At 52.1% G+C, this 16,532-nt stretch overlaps 2 protein-coding genes across 2 annotated transcripts; both read left to right on the top strand.

The window, feature by feature from the left end:
• Positions 1-2,330: 2,330 nt before the first annotated feature.
• Positions 2,331-3,266, top strand: LOC309685225 (olfactory receptor 14A16-like; the record flags this gene model as incomplete). Its single annotated transcript, XM_082501033.1, has 1 exon — positions 2,331-3,266. One exon carries the CDS (start codon positions 2,331-2,333, stop codon positions 3,264-3,266), a length of 936 nt encoding a protein of 311 aa, XP_082357159.1.
• An 11,636-nt stretch (positions 3,267-14,902) lies between these two features.
• LOC309685224 (olfactory receptor 14I1-like) lies at positions 14,903-15,838 on the top strand (the record flags this gene model as incomplete). The annotated part of the gene is made up of 1 exon (XM_082501032.1): positions 14,903-15,838. One exon carries the CDS (start codon positions 14,903-14,905, stop codon positions 15,836-15,838), a length of 936 nt encoding a protein of 311 aa, XP_082357158.1.
• Positions 15,839-16,532: the final 694 nt, after the last annotated feature.

Genomic DNA, 16,532 nt, shown 5'->3' with positions numbered 1-16,532 from the left:
GACTGCACGAGAGAGGAGGGAGGGAGAGGACGGAGGAGAGGGAAGAGGGAGAGGAGAGGAGAGGAGGAGAGGAGAGGAGAGAGAGAGAGAGAGAGAGAGAGAGAAGAGAAGAGAAGAGAAGAGAGAGAAGAGAAGAGAAGAGAAGAGAAGAGAAGAGAAGAGAAGAGAAGAGAAGAGAAGAGAAGAGAAGAGAAGAGAAGAGAAGAGAAGAGGAGAGGTAAAGGCAGTCTGGGGTGGGAGGACAGGAGAGAGCTCACCGGGGGACAAACCTTCACAGCCGTTCACATGGTAAGTCTCTGGCTGTGGGGCAATGCAGATGAGTTCCTGGCAGTGTCTCCTAGAGCTGGCCACATGCCATGGCTGATAGGAGCTGTCAGGATGGCTGTCCTGGCTTGTCTGGTGTGGAGCAGGAGGACGTGCTTCAGAGCATGGATGTCCTGCTGCACCTTCAGAGGGACAATGACGGACAGCTGCCTTCTCCCAGGGATGGCTCCGGGGTTTGCAGATTGATGTGCAGGCAGGGGTGGGCAGGGCTGTCCTTGCCAGCAGGGTCCCTGCACCCTGGGGGCTGTGTGCTGGGGCAGGGACTCTGCCGCCTGCCAGGGTCAGCTCTCCGCCTGCCCAAGGAGCTCCCCACGGAGATTCTGTGGGGAGAAGCTGTGGGTGGAAGGAGTGACCCCAGCATGGTAGGATAGGGATGAGCAGGTCAGGGCATGGTGCTTGTGCTCTCAAGAGAGTGCAGCCCGGCTGAGCTCTGCCTCATGATACTTTTTAGAGGACCTCTCGGGCAGCACACCAACTCAGCAGCATCTTCCCCTTAGCAGCCACATCAGGTTCGCTGTGAACTGGTCTTTAGCCCCCACACACTCAGAGATGCCCCTGGGCAGCGCCCCGTCCCTGGAGGTGTTTGCTGGCAGAGGTGGGCGCACAGCAGTGCGATGGGGTTTGTGAGCACTGACGGGAGCTGAGCCGGGGACAGGGGGACGGCTGCTGGCAGCAGAGACATGGGCAGGGAGTGAGAGGGAGCTGCTGCCTGAAACACTGGCGAGGGCGATGTGGTCTCGTCTGTGCTGTCCCTGCAGCACAGACACCTTCCCCTGGGCAGCTCCTGCCTGGTCTCCGTTCCCAGCCGGGGCACAGCTCTGCCCTCCAGCCCACGGGGGTCTCGGGCACGCATTGACCCTGCAGCAGCCAGAGCCCAGCAAAGGACGAACCCCGGATTGCCATCTGCCTAGCATGTCCCTCCTCCCTTGTCAGGAGTGTTGTGGCATTTCACTGCCGTCCCCTCCTGCCTGAGCTGCCCTTGTTCTCACCGTTGGATAAACTGAGTCAGTGCGGGGGGTGGGGGTTGCGGGTGGCAGATTCAGCTCCCGTTCAGATGCCAAACCTTTGGGTCCTGCTCTGCAGTCGTGTCTGTGGGAGCAATGTGCCCAGGTCTCCTCCAGGCAACTTAAGGACATCAACTATTTCCCTGAGGAGTCTTGTGGGGCTGCAGGGTGCTCTCCAGAAGGGCACAACTCTCCCATAGTATCTCCGTGCTCCCTCGGATCCACATGGAGAAGACATCTCGGTGCTCAGGCCATGGAAATGCTGCTGGGCAGATGTACGTGGGCAGCTGCAATGATCCCTCCTGGTCCCAGTCTGGGAGGGGAGAGATGAGAAAAGGCAATGAGCCTGTATATCTGCCCTTTGAACCTGGATTCCTTTCTTCTCCGCAGTGTCCTGCTTCTTTTGATGGCAAGACCTGAGAGGGATCCTCCTCCAGCTGCAAGCTGCCAGCACAGGGCAGCGGAGAAGAGGACTGATGGGCAGAGCTGCTCTCCTCTCTCTGCACTAAGGGACTCTCCCTTTGCCTCTCAGGACCCACAAGACTTCACCTGGAGTGCATTAGAAATGTCAGGGATTTCGGCCATCCCAAACCGCTCCGAAATGCGGCAGGTACAACCAGAACAAAACAGAGAAAACAAAATCCCCTCTCCTCTGCTGTGCAGTTGGGCAAATTGCCGACAACAACGCTGAAAAGCTCTTTGATATAACACGATTACATTTAATTGGAGATAGCCCTGCTGTCCTAGTTCCCTCTTGCTGCACAGCAAGGAGGACTCCTCGGGAGCCCATTGCCCTGCTCCCAGTGGCAGCCTCAGCCGGCAAAAGCCAGAGCTCAAGTGAGGGAGCTGCAGAGAGGTGCTCCTGAAAAGAGGGTCTGAATGTGGGGCTGCGAAGACATATGCCATCCATTTTGCTGAGAGAAGTGTGCTCTGACTCAGTACTGTCTTTTCCTCCTTAACAGATAGTCACAGTTAAGAATAAGAGATACCCAGAGGCAGGAAATGTCCAACAGCAGCTCCATCACCCACTTCCTCCTCCTGGCATTCGCAGACACACGGGAGCTGCAGCTCTTGACCTTCGGGCTCTTCCTGGGCATCTACCTGGCTGCCCTCCTGGGAAACGGCCTCATCGTCACCGCCATCGCCTGCGACCACCACCTCCACATCCCCATGTACTTCTTCCTCCTCAACCTCTCTGTTCTTGACCTGGGCTGCATCTCCACCACTCTCCCCAAAGCCATGGCCAATTCCCTCTGGGACAGCAGGACCATCTCCTACCAAGGGTGTGCTGCACAGGTCTTTTTCTTTTTCTTTTTCATATCAGCAGAGTTTTCTCTTCTCACCGTCATGGCCTATGACCGCTACATTGCCATCTGCCAACCCCTGCACTACGGGACCCTCCTGGGCAGCAGAGCTTGTGTCCACATGGCAGCAGCTGTCTGGGGCAGTGGGATTCTCAACGCTGTGCTGCACACGGCCAATACATTTTCACTGCCCCTCTGCCAGGGCAATGCCCTGCACCAGTTCTTCTGTGAAGTCCCCCAGATCCTCAGGCTCTCTTGCTCAGACTCCTATATCAGGGAAGCCGGGGTCCTTGTGGTCAGTGTCTGTCTGTTCTTTGAGTGTTTTGTTTTCATTGTGGTGTCCTATGTGCAGATCTTCAGAGCTGTGCTGCGAATCCCCTCGGAGCAGGGACGGCACAAAGCCTTTTCCACGTGCCTCCCTCACCTAATGGTTGTCTCCCTCGTTATCAGCACTGGCATGTTTGCCTACATGAAGCCCCCCTCCATCTCCTCATCATCCCTGGACCTGGTGGTGGCAGTGCTGTACTCGGTGGTGCCCCCAGCAGTGAACCCCCTCATCTACAGCATGAGGAACCAGGAGCTCAAAGAAGCATTGAAGAAAGGGATTCAATGGGTTCACCTTCAGCAGCAGTAAGCTGCCCATGTCTCCTCACAGGCTGTCCCTACTGTGCTGGATAATAGTGAGGCCTTCGGTAAATGTGTCATCACAGCATCAGAACTGCCTTCCTGAGGAGCATCTCTGTAATAACAGGGCAGCTCTCTCTGTTGCAGGAAAATTGACATAAACTAAGAAAACGTAATATAAATGTCATTGTAATTGAAGCAACCAAGGACACCTGCTGCTTTTCAAGTCCCCTGTACTGCCCCAACCCTATTTAATAATTTACCTAATATGAAAATAGAAAAAGAGTAACTAGACATGATTTATCTATGACTCAGTTAAGGAACTACCACCAGACAATGTAGCATTGTTGAGAAGCAGGGGATTCCTGTCAAGAGAGTGATGAACTGTAGGGCGGGTCAGCGAACCCAGAAAACCTCTTGGAACTGCCAAGATCAAAGAAGCGGTAAAAGGTAATTCTGCCAGGGGGAGATCACGACCACTGACTCACTGACCACCTACCCAAATGATACCACCTACTCAAAAGAGAACAATGGAAGAAGAAGACAGAGTCTGTGCACTAATTTACATGGGAAGCAAAGAAATCTCAACCAATCCTTGAAGAGAATAACAATGAGTAACTGTGAATATATATATATATTGTTTGAATATGTAAACATCAATGCATAGAAGTGGAGTCTTTTGAAGCTAAGTTGTGCTCCCGTTTTGGGCTGAGCACCCCATTTCCGCGCATTAATGGAATAAACTTGGAAATACCTCTGCTCTGTGTGTTATTGGCTTGCACACCGTGTAACAAACCCAGATTTGGGATATCAGGAGGGTGTCATACTGAAGTGAAATAGATCTAGTTTTGTCTTTGAGGCAGCAGCAGAAGAATGTGCAGTTCCATGCAATGACATGGAGCTAAATAGAGGATTCAAATGAGTCTATGGGATGAGACATCTTTGGCATCTGAGGAGCATTAGGAGGGCTTTGGAAGAAGCCGCACAGGTTATGGGGAACTCACAGCCATTAGGAAAACCTCAGAAAACGACAGCCTTGTGTTTGAAGAAATAGTGAAGACAGAGTCATCAGTAGAGCTTGGGAAAGCATGGGGGCAGAGTGGGGTGGGGAAGCAGGGGTTGGCATCTGCATCTGTTCTGATGCTGGCATCATCTTCTCTGATCTTGGCATCTGCAGAGAAACAGCCACAGCCTGTGGGGCGTATGGCCCCTTTGTTGGGGCTGGGACCCCCCAACAGAACTGAAATCCTTGTCCTTTCCACTATGGCTGCGGTCTCTTCCACTGAGGCCCCTGAGAGCACTCCAGTTCCTTACATCAACGGGGCCTTGTTGCCTCCACCCCACCCTCCAGAGGGCTTGAGAGGTGTCTTGCCCTTGGCATCACACACCCCTTCATCTCACTGCTCCCAGGAAGAGCCCTGAGCTTCCCGTGTGGGAAAGGATCCCCATTCCCAGGGTGTGGGGGTCAGTGCTTGGACATCCCGCTTGATGAGACAGGTCAAGGGCTTTCACAACCACTTCCATGTTTGATTTTCAACCTGTAAGCAGTGCCTCTGACTTCCTGCTTCACCAGCCTCCAGGGACAGTCCCTTTTCTGGTCATTCCCTCCAAGGTCTTTTCAGGGGTGGCCCTCAGTGCAGCCCACTGACATGCTAAGAAACTTGAAGCTTTGTTGCTGCCTTTTACTTCTCAAGAGGCCAGTTCATTAACATGCAAAATGCCCTAACAAGCCAAGGCTCTGAGCATAATTTTCTTCACTTTACAATTCTTATTTGAGAGATTTCAGAAGTGAAATGATTTTAAAAATGAAAGAAAAGAAAAGAAAAAAGTTTCCTTTTTCTTCCACTTGTCTTTGTTTATCTGCTTACGCATTAAGTGATATCAGCAATTTCCAAATGATATTGAAACTGGACCTCTCCAAATGGAGGGTGAATGTGTAGGTATTGAGGTTTGGGCTGGACTGGCCACTCAGGCAGAACGGCAGATGCTCTCCCCTACCGAGGAGAGGCAGGAGAGAGAGAAAGGGACTTACGAGTTTAGAAGGACCTAAACTCTGTTAATGAAATATTAATAATAAAATAAAAAAAATGAAATATATACAAAACCATATCAAGCTCCCAGGATGATGATCACGTCACTGGCTGGCGCTGGGGCAGTCCCAGACTGGACTCAGTGCTGGATGGGAACTGGATTCCAGATAAGGATTCAGGATCGGGATCACAGGCAGATGAACAGACAGAGTACTCCTCAGACACCGGTCATTGAAGGAAGCGAGCTGACCCTTTGATCCCTCAGCTTTTATACTGAGCATGAGGCAGATGGGATGGAATACCCCGTTGGTCACCTGTCCTGTCCACTCCTCCCCGCAGGTGGGACCTCACTATGCTTTTCCACTTCCAACCGTCCAAGGGGGAAATCACAAAGTTGGTTGGCCGTGGGTGTTATAGCAATAAGTATAAGCAAGAGCCTCTCTGCACACCGTGCCTGGGCATCCGCTGTAAACATAGGTCTGATCACTCTGAGAGAGTGAACACTGTCTGCAAAATATACTGTTAATTTCAGTAGTTAGAAGAAGCCCGGCTAAGAAGCGAAGTTACTGAACAAAATTGGTTCTGTTTTACCTCACACCAGGACAGGTGTGTATTGTTTCTCTCAAACAGGTTTATTAGGAAAGCATTTTTCTTCAATTGCCAAAACGCTGGTCAGTACAGGTTGGGAGTCCACACTATTTACCAGCTGGGATATTTGGTTGAACACTCTATGAAACGATTATCAGGTTATCAAGTTATCAGGTGCGTTTCTCACAGCTGAGACATCAGCCTGCAGAGAAACACTCTGCATTTTCTGCAACATCTCATCAAGTTCCCACCTAGCTTTTTCAGACGATTTTTCCATGGCTGAGGGACATCATCTAACCAGTTGTCCAATACACTGCCACATGCTACAGAAGATTTATGGTTTTTCCTCAACTGAGACAGCGGCCTGGTCACGTGACCTGTCCAATGCTGACACACTGTCCTGTGGGGCAGAAAAAGATTATGTGCATAATGCTGCATGTCAGTATCCACATGACCCACCGTCAGTGCCTCACCCTCTTTCCAGCAAAATAATACCAATCCATGAGCATGTGCCGCTGGTGCTCTCCGTACCCACATGCGCCAAGTGGGTACGGTAATTTTGAGTGCATCTGGATATAATGGTGTCTGCACGTTGTCCAAATCAGTAAAAATCATCTCCCGCACAGCTATTTCCCTCCCCTCAGAAGAGATTCTGAACATCTCTCTCAATAGTTGTCCACTTGGATGGGTGGTATGGGATAGCGTCCCTATAGGGATACTTGCTCCTCACGCTTTACAGGAGTCATCTCCAGAGGCTAAGGGATTGTGGTGTTCTTCCAAAAACCCTGTCAATACCCAATTTTCTAGTCAATGGTCCCAACCGCTTGGCTTCTCTACCATCTAAGTCCAAACTATCAGCTCCAGTGTCCCAGCAATCGAGTAGCCAAGGAATCACTCGCCTTCCTGACAGCTGTAATCCTTACGTATGTCTCGCAGCTCACTTAGGGGTAATGATGGAGTGGTTTCCTCTGTTTCTTCATTGTGTGATGTCCCTGACTGACTGTTGCTATCTGGTCCTATTGCACATCTTGTCTTATGCACAGGGTTGACTGATACCGGCACTGACTGGGTCTGTAGTTCAGCTGCATCATCCATCACCAAGGTCGGAATAGGTGTAATACTCGTTGCAGCTGCGGGTCCTGTCATGGTAGCCAGCGGGGACTGGAGAGGTGCAATGTCCGTCATGGGGGCTGGCGGGTGCTGTGCAGGAGAAATACCGTGCAGTGCCTGACATAGGAGCCGGCGGAATCTAAGCCAGCGGAGTCTGGATCGGATGGATGCCTGCCATGGGGGCTGGCAGGGTCTGAGTGTCGCAGGGGACGGCAGGGTCTGTGCAGGCGCGATGTCTGTCACAGGGACAGGTGGGGGCTGTGCAGGTACGATGTCGGCTGTGGGGGCCGGGGGGTTGCCGCTGGACACGTCCCTATACTGTAGATCCACCAATGAAGAAGAAAGAGCCCGCAAAATTTAATTACCCAAGCACAATAACCAAAACATTCCAAGGGTATTCCAGACTTTCAAAAACTGTTGCTATTGATGCCACCGGCACATACAAAGACTCAAGAGACATCCCCCCTCTTGCTAAATGGCCCATAATATAACCCAAGGTGTAATTATGCACAATGTCCAACAGAGGCCTCCCGCCGTCCCAAGGTGAGTCTGACCGCGGCAATTCGCAAGGTGCCATTAGAAAAGTGACACAAAACGGAAACATTAAAAAAGACCCGATAACATAGCAAAATACTGCCACCCAAAATAAAAAGGCAATGTTTTTAAGTCCCCATCTAGAAACGATAAGCTGCCCTAAACCAGCAGAAAGGGGAAATGTGGAGAAATGCCAGGAGTGTTGCTGTGAGGAGGCAAGAGAGGGACAGAGGGTTGGGCTCTGCTGGGTGGAAAAGGAGACCAGGGCGTTCCTTCAGAGTGGGTGTCTGCACTGCAGGGGATGGCAGGGAGGGTGCCCAAGTCCCCTCTCCCAAGGTGTTTGTGGGAGCAGGTCCCTCCGACTCCCTGCCCACGTCTGGGCTGCCTGGAGCTGTCCCTGCCGGGAGCTGTTTCTCTGTCCCAACATCACCTCCCTGCCAGTGCTCACTGACCTCATCTCTCCCGCTGTGTGCTCAGCTCTGCCCTGCAGATCCCTCCTGGCAGCAGGGCACTGCCCAGGGACATCTCTGCATGCCAAGAGGATAAGAAGAGGCTCAGACAAATGCTAACAAGAACTGGGGTCTCCGTACCTGCTCCAGAGTGTAGAAAAAAAATTTCCCATCTCCCACTGTCAGGGATGTCACAGTCAGGGGTGAGAAGGTAGAGTTGAGGCTCCTGAAAGAAGGGAACAAGGCCAAGAGGGGGACTTCAGGAGAGCAGGCTTTGGCCTTCTGAGGGCCCTGATCAGAAGAATCCCATGGGATATGGCCCTGCGGAGAAGAGGGGGGCAGAGAGCTCTTTGCTAGTCAAGGATGGACTCTTGCAGCTCCAGAACAGTCCACCCCATCATATAGGAAGTCTGTCAAAGCTGGCAGGAGCCTGGCATGGGTGAGAAAGGAGGTCCTGACTAAAATGAAGCATGAAGGGGCAGCCCAGAGAAGGTGGACGCTGACTGGCTCCCGGCCTCAATGATTCTTTGACTCTGTGCTGGAGAGAGCCATTTGCGTGAGCGTGTGCTTGTCTGTGCCTGGGGGGAGCAGGGGGACGAGGGGATCCCGGGGCCAGGTTCTGGATAGATGGAAGGTGTCAGACCAGCTCTCGGAAGGATCCGTTTTTGCTGTGTGTCTATATGGGTAGATATCTTACACTAACATAATACAGCACACAAAGAGCTCACCCTTGTTTCCCTCTCTCCACTGACCGTGGTTTTGATTGCCCTAGAAACCTCTTTGTGTACCACAAGTCTTCCTTTGATGATAATGCATTTGGGGGCGGGGGGGGGGGGGGGGGGGCAGGGAGGCTGGGTGAGTGTAGAGGGACGAGGCTGGCTCTGACAGGGGCCATGAAGCAGCTGCCCGGAGGTGACAGCAAGGACATGACAAGGAAGAAACTTATCTCTGTTGACGTCACTGTTTTTAGGAAGGCAAAGCTCCCCTTGAGCCAGTGGTTGCAAGGAAGGTCAAGAGCAGAAAGAAGGCTTACGGGGACCTCCTTGCAGCCTGTCAGAACCTAGGAGGAGGTCATAAAAATACAGAGATAGGCTCACCAATTTGGTGCATATTAAGAGGATGAAAGACGAGTGTTGGGTGAAAGAGGGGATGTTCAACCTGGAGATAAGGAGAAGATTTTCCGCCAATGTCAGGGCTTGTCCTGAGCCAGGTGGCCATGAGCCCCACCTGCCCTTCTGTCTGCCATGGTTGGTCAGGTTGCTGTAACAGAGGTGTCCCCAGGATCAGAACCCAGGTGGGCCTCTTCCACCTGCCTCACCCCCTCCCCTCCCCAAGGATGGAGTTCCTTTTGGGTGGGGACTCTGATGCGCTGGATGACCTCAGAATGACTGCTGGCCAGCAAGTCCCCTGAGGGCCAACCAGGCTGCTGCTGTGGAAGTGCCCTCAGAATCATCACCATGCCAGCCATCTTCCCTTGGCCTGCCGCTCCCCTTTCCCTCTGCCCCTATCTTGGCTCTGCTGGGAAGAGCGGTTTTGTGATAAACCTCTTGTCCCCAAACTGCTGGGCCAGCTGCTGGCCAGTCATGCTCCTACAACAGTAGTGGCCTCACAATCAAGATCAGAACTTGTCTCACCTTTGTCTATCTCTCCCCATCCACTCCCTTGACGCCTCATCTCTGCTGGACCCCACCTTCAACATCCAAACCCCGTTACTGGCTTTTGCCTCTCCTCTGCCCCACGGGTTGACAGAGACAGGGCGGCACATCTTACGTTTAAGCTTTGCAGTGCTCATGGATAATTATTGTGATAAAGTGAGTGCTGAGATCAGACTCTATGGTGTGGAGCAGTTAAAAGAGCAGATTGACAGTGGTGGCCATCATGTTGGTTTTGCAAGGGGGGGCTTCTGTCTATATACTAAAAGGATCTCCTACTACCAAGATGTGTTTGGTGTTTCAAGCTGTCACTTACAGAGGTCCCACAAAATCGATCTGCAGTTGTGCCCGTGGGCTTCCAATATGTTGCTGCTGGAGTTGGGCTTTTGATCCAGGGTTGTCTGCATGGGTCATGGCACAAGAAAGGCAGTTCCTACACCAGAGATATACATCCTTCTTCAAGTTAGGCCCCCACCCGCTGCTCAGAGTCTTTGTCTGAGCTCACGCATGAACTTCGATAAACTCTCCTTGAATATTCTGAGGCAAAATACAATGCCTATTGCCTTCTGCATCTACAGCATAATAAATATTGCTTTCCCTTACTATGCAGGCTGACCTGATGGGTCTTTTCACATTAATCCTTTTCATTGCCTTGGTTGGAAGATGACAATTTCCCGCCTTCGGTCAAGATTGGTTGTGACTTCTGTTCGTGACTATATGTTACTCTGCTGGAAGCTGAGCTGCTGTTCCAGCTTTCTGTAGCTCATTTTCTAAAACCTTTAGTTCTGTTTCTAAATCTTGCGCTTGTCCAACTTCTAAGTCCAGCTGTTTGATTTGTAACCAGGGTCTATGTCTGTTTACCCTGAGATCTTCCTCTCAAATTTTGATTAAGATGATTGTTTTTATTTTGGGAAATTCGTCCTCCTTCAATTTACAGATGGGTTTTTTTTGCACATTCTTTACCTCGTCATCCATTTCTCTCAGGAGATCCTGTGAATCATACATGGCACACCACAGGGTTCCAATGGCACCGGCTTCCTTTTTCACTTTGCCATGACTAACGTAAACTTGACAGGCTGGAGAAGTAGGATCTGCTACTTTAAGACAGTGGGATCTCCTAGGGCATTGCCCTGGTTCAATCACCTGCTTCTTGAGTTTGTAACATCCTTTTCCTCCTTAACGTATATTTTAGCTCAAGCTGCATGGTCTGTTTTATGCTGTGCACTTCCCATACAGCCTCTACACAGGCAAACACTAACAGGAATTTTGCTGCTCCAAGCGACTCAGTAGAAAAGAGTTTTAAATGTGTTTTCCGTAAGCTCCAATTCCAGATTGACTTTCCTTCAGAGGTCCATTGGTTCTGAGCATCCAGAAAGCCACACCAAAGATGCATTGTGGGTCATTTCAGTCACCACCATCACCCACAAACCTTCCACTTTGACTGCAGGGCTTGCCTCTCCGTTTACAGACCACGGAATGAAGTTGGGATGAGGCTGTTCATTAGGAGAGCTTCCCAGACAAGATGCTACTTGAGCCCAGCCAAGGGTGTGTCAGGGACAATTTCTCGAGACAGCGAACCAAATATTAAATGAGCACAGAGCTATTTGTGGCTGGAATTCTGTGTGCAGGAGCAAGGACTGCCTTTAGTCCAACAGTGCAGTTCCTTCACCCTTGTCGTGGTTTGGGCCGTCCTGGCCACTGCGACAAACGACAGATGCTCCCCCTCACCTCTCTTTCCAAGGAGAGGAGGGAGAGAGAGAAAGGACTTGTCAGTTTAGATAAGTTAGTCAGTTTTGGGTCACTTCTCATCTTCGCTCCTATCCAAAGGTGTGACCCCTCTACACTTTACCGCTTCCGACCCTCCAACAGGGCATATAACAAAGTGAGCTGCCCTTGGTTGTTATAGCAAAAAGTCTAAGCAAGAGCCTCTCTGCATACCATGCCTTGGCATCAATTATAGATAATCAGGTTTTGTCACTCTGAGAGCCAACAGCTTATGGCCAATATGCATTAAATTTCAGAGAAGTCAGTTAGTTCGAGGAGGCTTGGCTGGAAAGTCAAATTACTGAAGAGAAAATGGGTTCAGTTTCTCCTGAAAGCAGCACAGGTGGGCTGTTCTTTTGGGAGGGTATTAGGAGAATAAAAGAGAAGCACTCGAGATTTCAGGGAATGGAAAGAGAAGCAAAGGATGCTGTTGGCCTTCTTTGCCCCTGGCTCCTGTTTTGCCTAATGAAACTGAAGGACCAGCAGAGCCTTTCCCGCAAAGCTGCCACCCAGCCACACCGCCCCTGCCCTCTGTCATTGCACGGGGTTAGTGCACCTCAAGGGCAGGACTTCAGAGTTCTCTTTATCGGACATCATGATATTACGTTTGGCCCATCCCTCTGGCCTGTCTATGTCCTTTGGCATGCCAGCCCTTCCCGCCAGAGTAGTGTCTGCAAATCCTATGAAAAAGAACACTTGCATCTTCTCCAGGTCCTTAAAAACATGATAAACAGGGCAGGTGGCAGGACAGACCCTTGCAGGAGCTTTCAAGCTAGATGCCTCAAGGAAGAGTACCACACATTGACCACACACCTCTGAGCCCAAACAGCCATCTGGTTAGTTACCCATCTCCTTATGCACCCATGCAAGCCATGACATCCTAATTCAGGCACAAGCATATTGTGGGGGAAGATGTTGAAAACTTTGCTGACTTCCAACTTAAAAGACGAGCGCTTCTCTCCCTGTGCTGAGCAATCCTGTTCCTCCATCACAGGAAGCAGAGAACGGTGGGACACAAGCAGCCCTGGGTAAATCCAGGGTTTCAGACACCCACAAATGGGTTCTGAGTGGACACACTCTGGGGCACAGCCTTGAGTTCCTCTGCTTATCCATTCGCCATTTTTCTAAAAGAGCATGCAATATTTGGATGCTGCCAGTCATCAGGGAGTTCCCTCCCTCAACCTCCATGGCCTTTCAATGATTACGGAGTGTCATTGGACATGCTGGGACATTGGCTTACCCTGTCATCTCCCTCAGCTGCCACCCCTCCTGTCCCATAGACTGGTAAGGATTGTCTTAGTTAAGGTGACTTGGGAACAATCCACTGCTGGTGGCGTTCCTCCAGATTCCTGCCCCGAGTCGCAGAGCCCTGGGAGACCTTGCTGGGGCAGACTGAGGCAAAGAGGATGTAGAGAATCTCCGATATAGCTCCACCCGCTCTCTGAAACTCAGCAGTGGCCACACAGTGGCTTTGTTTCTCCTTGAACTGTTCCTGAAGGAGTAAACACTCATTCTGGTGCCCTTGAATTGCCTTTGGGGGTTAGATTGAATTGCGATCTGGACTATAGCAGAGCTTGGAGGAGGCTGTCCTTGAAGACCAGCTGGACTGAGCTCTGCCACCATGTCACAGCTCTGTCTGCCACAGGAACGGTTCCAGCTCGTCCTGTCTGTGCCCCTGGCTGAGATCATTGCTGCACGTTTGGGCTGAAGCCCCCCAGCTGTGGCACCAGTCAGCTGGTGACTTGCCATAAGGAATCCTGGTACCAAGAGTCCAAGACCCCATGTGTGCTACTGATGGAACAAGAAGAGGAGGTACTCATGGCCAGCTCTTCTTCTGCTGGGAGAAATAACACTGCTGGAAGTAAGTGTCTCTGCACAGCTGAGGGAGGGAACATCAGAGATTGCATCATTTTTTTTCACAGGCGGTTCCCCTGGAGCCCCAGGGACACCTCCAGGGAGCCCAGAGGGGACAGAGAGAGTGCCACCGTGGGCTGGACCTCTGCTGCTGAGCTTGGCCGGGCTGCTGGGCCGGAGGGAGCTCCTGACAAGCAGGCAGTGCTGCAGAGAGACAGCTCTGCCCAGGAGCAGGGCTGGGGACACTGCCTGCAGGCAGAGAGGGGAGACCTGCGAGGCAGAGTGAGCTTAAAGGCAGTTGGGAGTGGGGGGTGGTGAGAGCTCACTGGGGCAGAAATCTTCACCAGCCTCTGTGTGGTAAGTCTCAGGGTGCCGGGCAATGCAGCTCCAGTTCCTGGAGGGATCTCCTCAAGCTGGTCCATCTGAGAGCTGCTGGGCTCTGTCAGGAGGACTGCACCCCGGGGCTGTGTGCCGGGGCAGGGACTTTGCCAGGGTCAGCTCTGCGCCTGCCTGGGGAGTTCCCACGGAGCTTCTGTGGGGAGAAGCAGTGGGTGGAAGGAGTGACTGCCAGCAAGGCAGATGCCTTCTGTTGCTGAGATGGACCTGTGTGGGTCAGGGCTGCTCCCGGATCCCCATCACTCCCAGGACATTTGCACAGAGTCCTTTTGAAGAAGGACATCGAGGCACCTTTCCCCTGAAAGAGAACAAGTCTGTGCTGTGGGATTTCTCCTCTCGGGTGCTGGGTGGGCAGTGGGAGGTGGGAGTGGATTTCTCCTTTGTGGAGAAGGCACAGAGACCCCCGTTCTCGATAGCACTTCCCTGAACCCCTCCTGAGCCCCCACACACCCAGAGATGCCCCCGGACAGCGCTGTGCTGCCAGGAGGGGTCTGCAGGGCAGAGCTGAACACACAGCAGGTGGGATGGGCTCTGGGGCACTGGCAGGGAGGAGAGCCGGGGGCAGAGAAGCAGCTCCAGGCAGGGGCAGCTCCTGGCAGCCCAGACACAGGCAGGGACAGAGGGAGCTGCTGCCAGACATGCCCGGGCAGGGGGGATCCCGGCACCTCCTCCCACCCCCTGAACTTCAGACAACTTCTCCGCAGCAAGCCTCTGCTCTCCTCTCCCGCCCGCCCCACAGCCACAGGGTCCAGAGCCCGAGATGCCTTCTCGGCAGCTGCACCTCCAGTCCAGGAGAAGTGTTTGTGTCCTATAAGTGATGCACAACATAAAAGCAAGTGCCCTTCAGTGTCTCTGTCTGGAGACACTGTCACTGAGGAGAAGGATTCACTGCACGCCTGTCTGACTCCCTCTCCTCGCTTCCTTTTTTCAGAGCACAGGCGCATTTCTCCTCGTTTCCCCACCCCTCTGTTGAACCCTGCATCTCAGGAGTTTGGGAGGGGTTGCGGGTCAGCTTCTCTACTGTCTCTGACTCTGGGAGTCCTGCCCCAGAGCTGTCCTCGTGGAAAGGAGGTGTTGAAGCAGTATTTTAATCGATCAGGGAGCGTGTCATTGAGTTTGTGGGGTTGAGAATGAGCTGGGTCATTCCTCATTCAGCTGTGGGAGGGGGATTTCTGTGAGGAATGGCATTGGGATTTCCTCAGAGAAGTCTCTCCCAGTTTATGACTGCCTTTTCCTCCTTGGACAGGTCCCCCTGCCCAGAGGCAGCAAATGTCCAACAGCAGCTCCATCACCCACTTCCTCCTCCTGGCATTCGCAGACACACGGGAGCTGCAGCTCTTGACCTTCGGGCTCTTCCTGGGCATCTACCTGGCTGCCCTCCTGGGAAACGGCCTCATCATCACTGCCATCGCTTGCGACCACCGCCTCCACATCCCCATGTACTTCTTCCTCCTCAACCTCTCTATTCTTGACCTGGGCTGCATCTCCACCATTGTCCCCAAAGCCATGGCCAATTCCCTCTGGAACACCCAGGATATCTCTTACTCTGGCTGTGCTGTCCAGCTCTTTTTCTTTTCCTTTTTTATGTCAACAGAGTGTTTTCTCCTCACCATCATGGCCTATGACCGCTACGTCTCCATCTGCCATCCCCTGCACTACGGGACCCTCCTGGGCAGCAGAGCTTGTGTCCGCATGGCAGCAGCTGCCTGGGGCAGTGGGTTCCTCAATTCTCTCCTGCACACGGCCAATACATTTTCACTGCCCCTCTGCCAGGGCAATGCCCTGCACCAGTTCTTCTGTGAAATCCCCCACATCCTCAAGCTCGCCTGCACACACTCCTACGACAGGGAAGTTGGACTTCTTGTGGTTAGTGCCTGTTTAGCCTTTGGGTGTTTTGTTTTCATTGTGCTGTCCTATGTGCAGATCCTGAGGGTGGTGCTGAGGATCCCCTCGGAGCAGGGACGGCACAAAGCCTTTTCCACATGCCTCCCTCACCTGGCCGTGGTCTCCCTCTTTATCAGTACTGGAGTGTTTGCCCACCTGAAGCCTCCCTCCATCTCTTCCCCATCTCTGGACCCAGTGGTGGCAGTGTTGTACTCGGTGGTTCCTCCAGCAGTGAACCCCCTCATCTACAGCATGAGGAACCAGGAGCTTAAGGATGCCCTGTGGAAACAGGCCCAATGGACACTGTTTCACCGACAATAACCTGCCACCCCTTCTCTGCACATTGCCCAGGGTTTATCTTAGGCTGTGATTATGCTTTTTTCTCTTGTGATAATCCTACTTATAGATAATTTTCTGAGTTTACGCTGCTTGTCTTGAGGCTTGATCCTACTGTGTCTGACCCTTGCACAACACTGTGTCAGGTGTGGCCTGACAGATAACAGCTCTTCAATAAAAGGGCACCTCCCAAGTGCAGTGCCTGAAAGATGGGCTGTTCCTCCAAAGTTCCTTCCAAGAACATGTTCAAGGAATCAATATTTTAAGGAGTCTCTTCTCCTTGTGTTTTCAAAGTTTCTGGAGCTAAGCTCATGGTATAATTGGTTTCCACTTCACCAAATATTCTGGATTTAAAGGCGCTCTTCTTGGTGCCCAATAGAAGGGGAGACGGTCCATGAGCTCCCATTATCTCCTCAGTCTTCTTCATGTATGACAGGACTGATGGCATATACTGGACGTTCTGGAAATGTATCTCAGGCGGGAAGAGAGGCGGGATTAGGGACTCAACACTTGCCCTTGGACTGGAACGGATGGAGACTCCGAAGGTGAAACACCCTCAAAGGTGAAGTCCACTAATATAAAGCACTGAATCAATGTGTCCACGCACAAGGACGCTGCAGTGCCGAGGGAGTCAGCAGGGACTCATCAGGCACAGGGAGGGGAGAGTGGGGAGACACAG

Source organism: Vanellus vanellus, assembly GCF_965231255.1.
Source record: "Vanellus vanellus genome assembly, contig: HAP1_SCAFFOLD_561, whole genome shotgun sequence".
NCBI lineage: Eukaryota > Metazoa > Chordata > Aves > Charadriiformes > Charadriidae > Vanellus > Vanellus vanellus.
The sequence above is the reverse complement of the archived record's forward strand: the minus strand, read 5'-3'. Positions and strand labels throughout refer to the sequence as shown.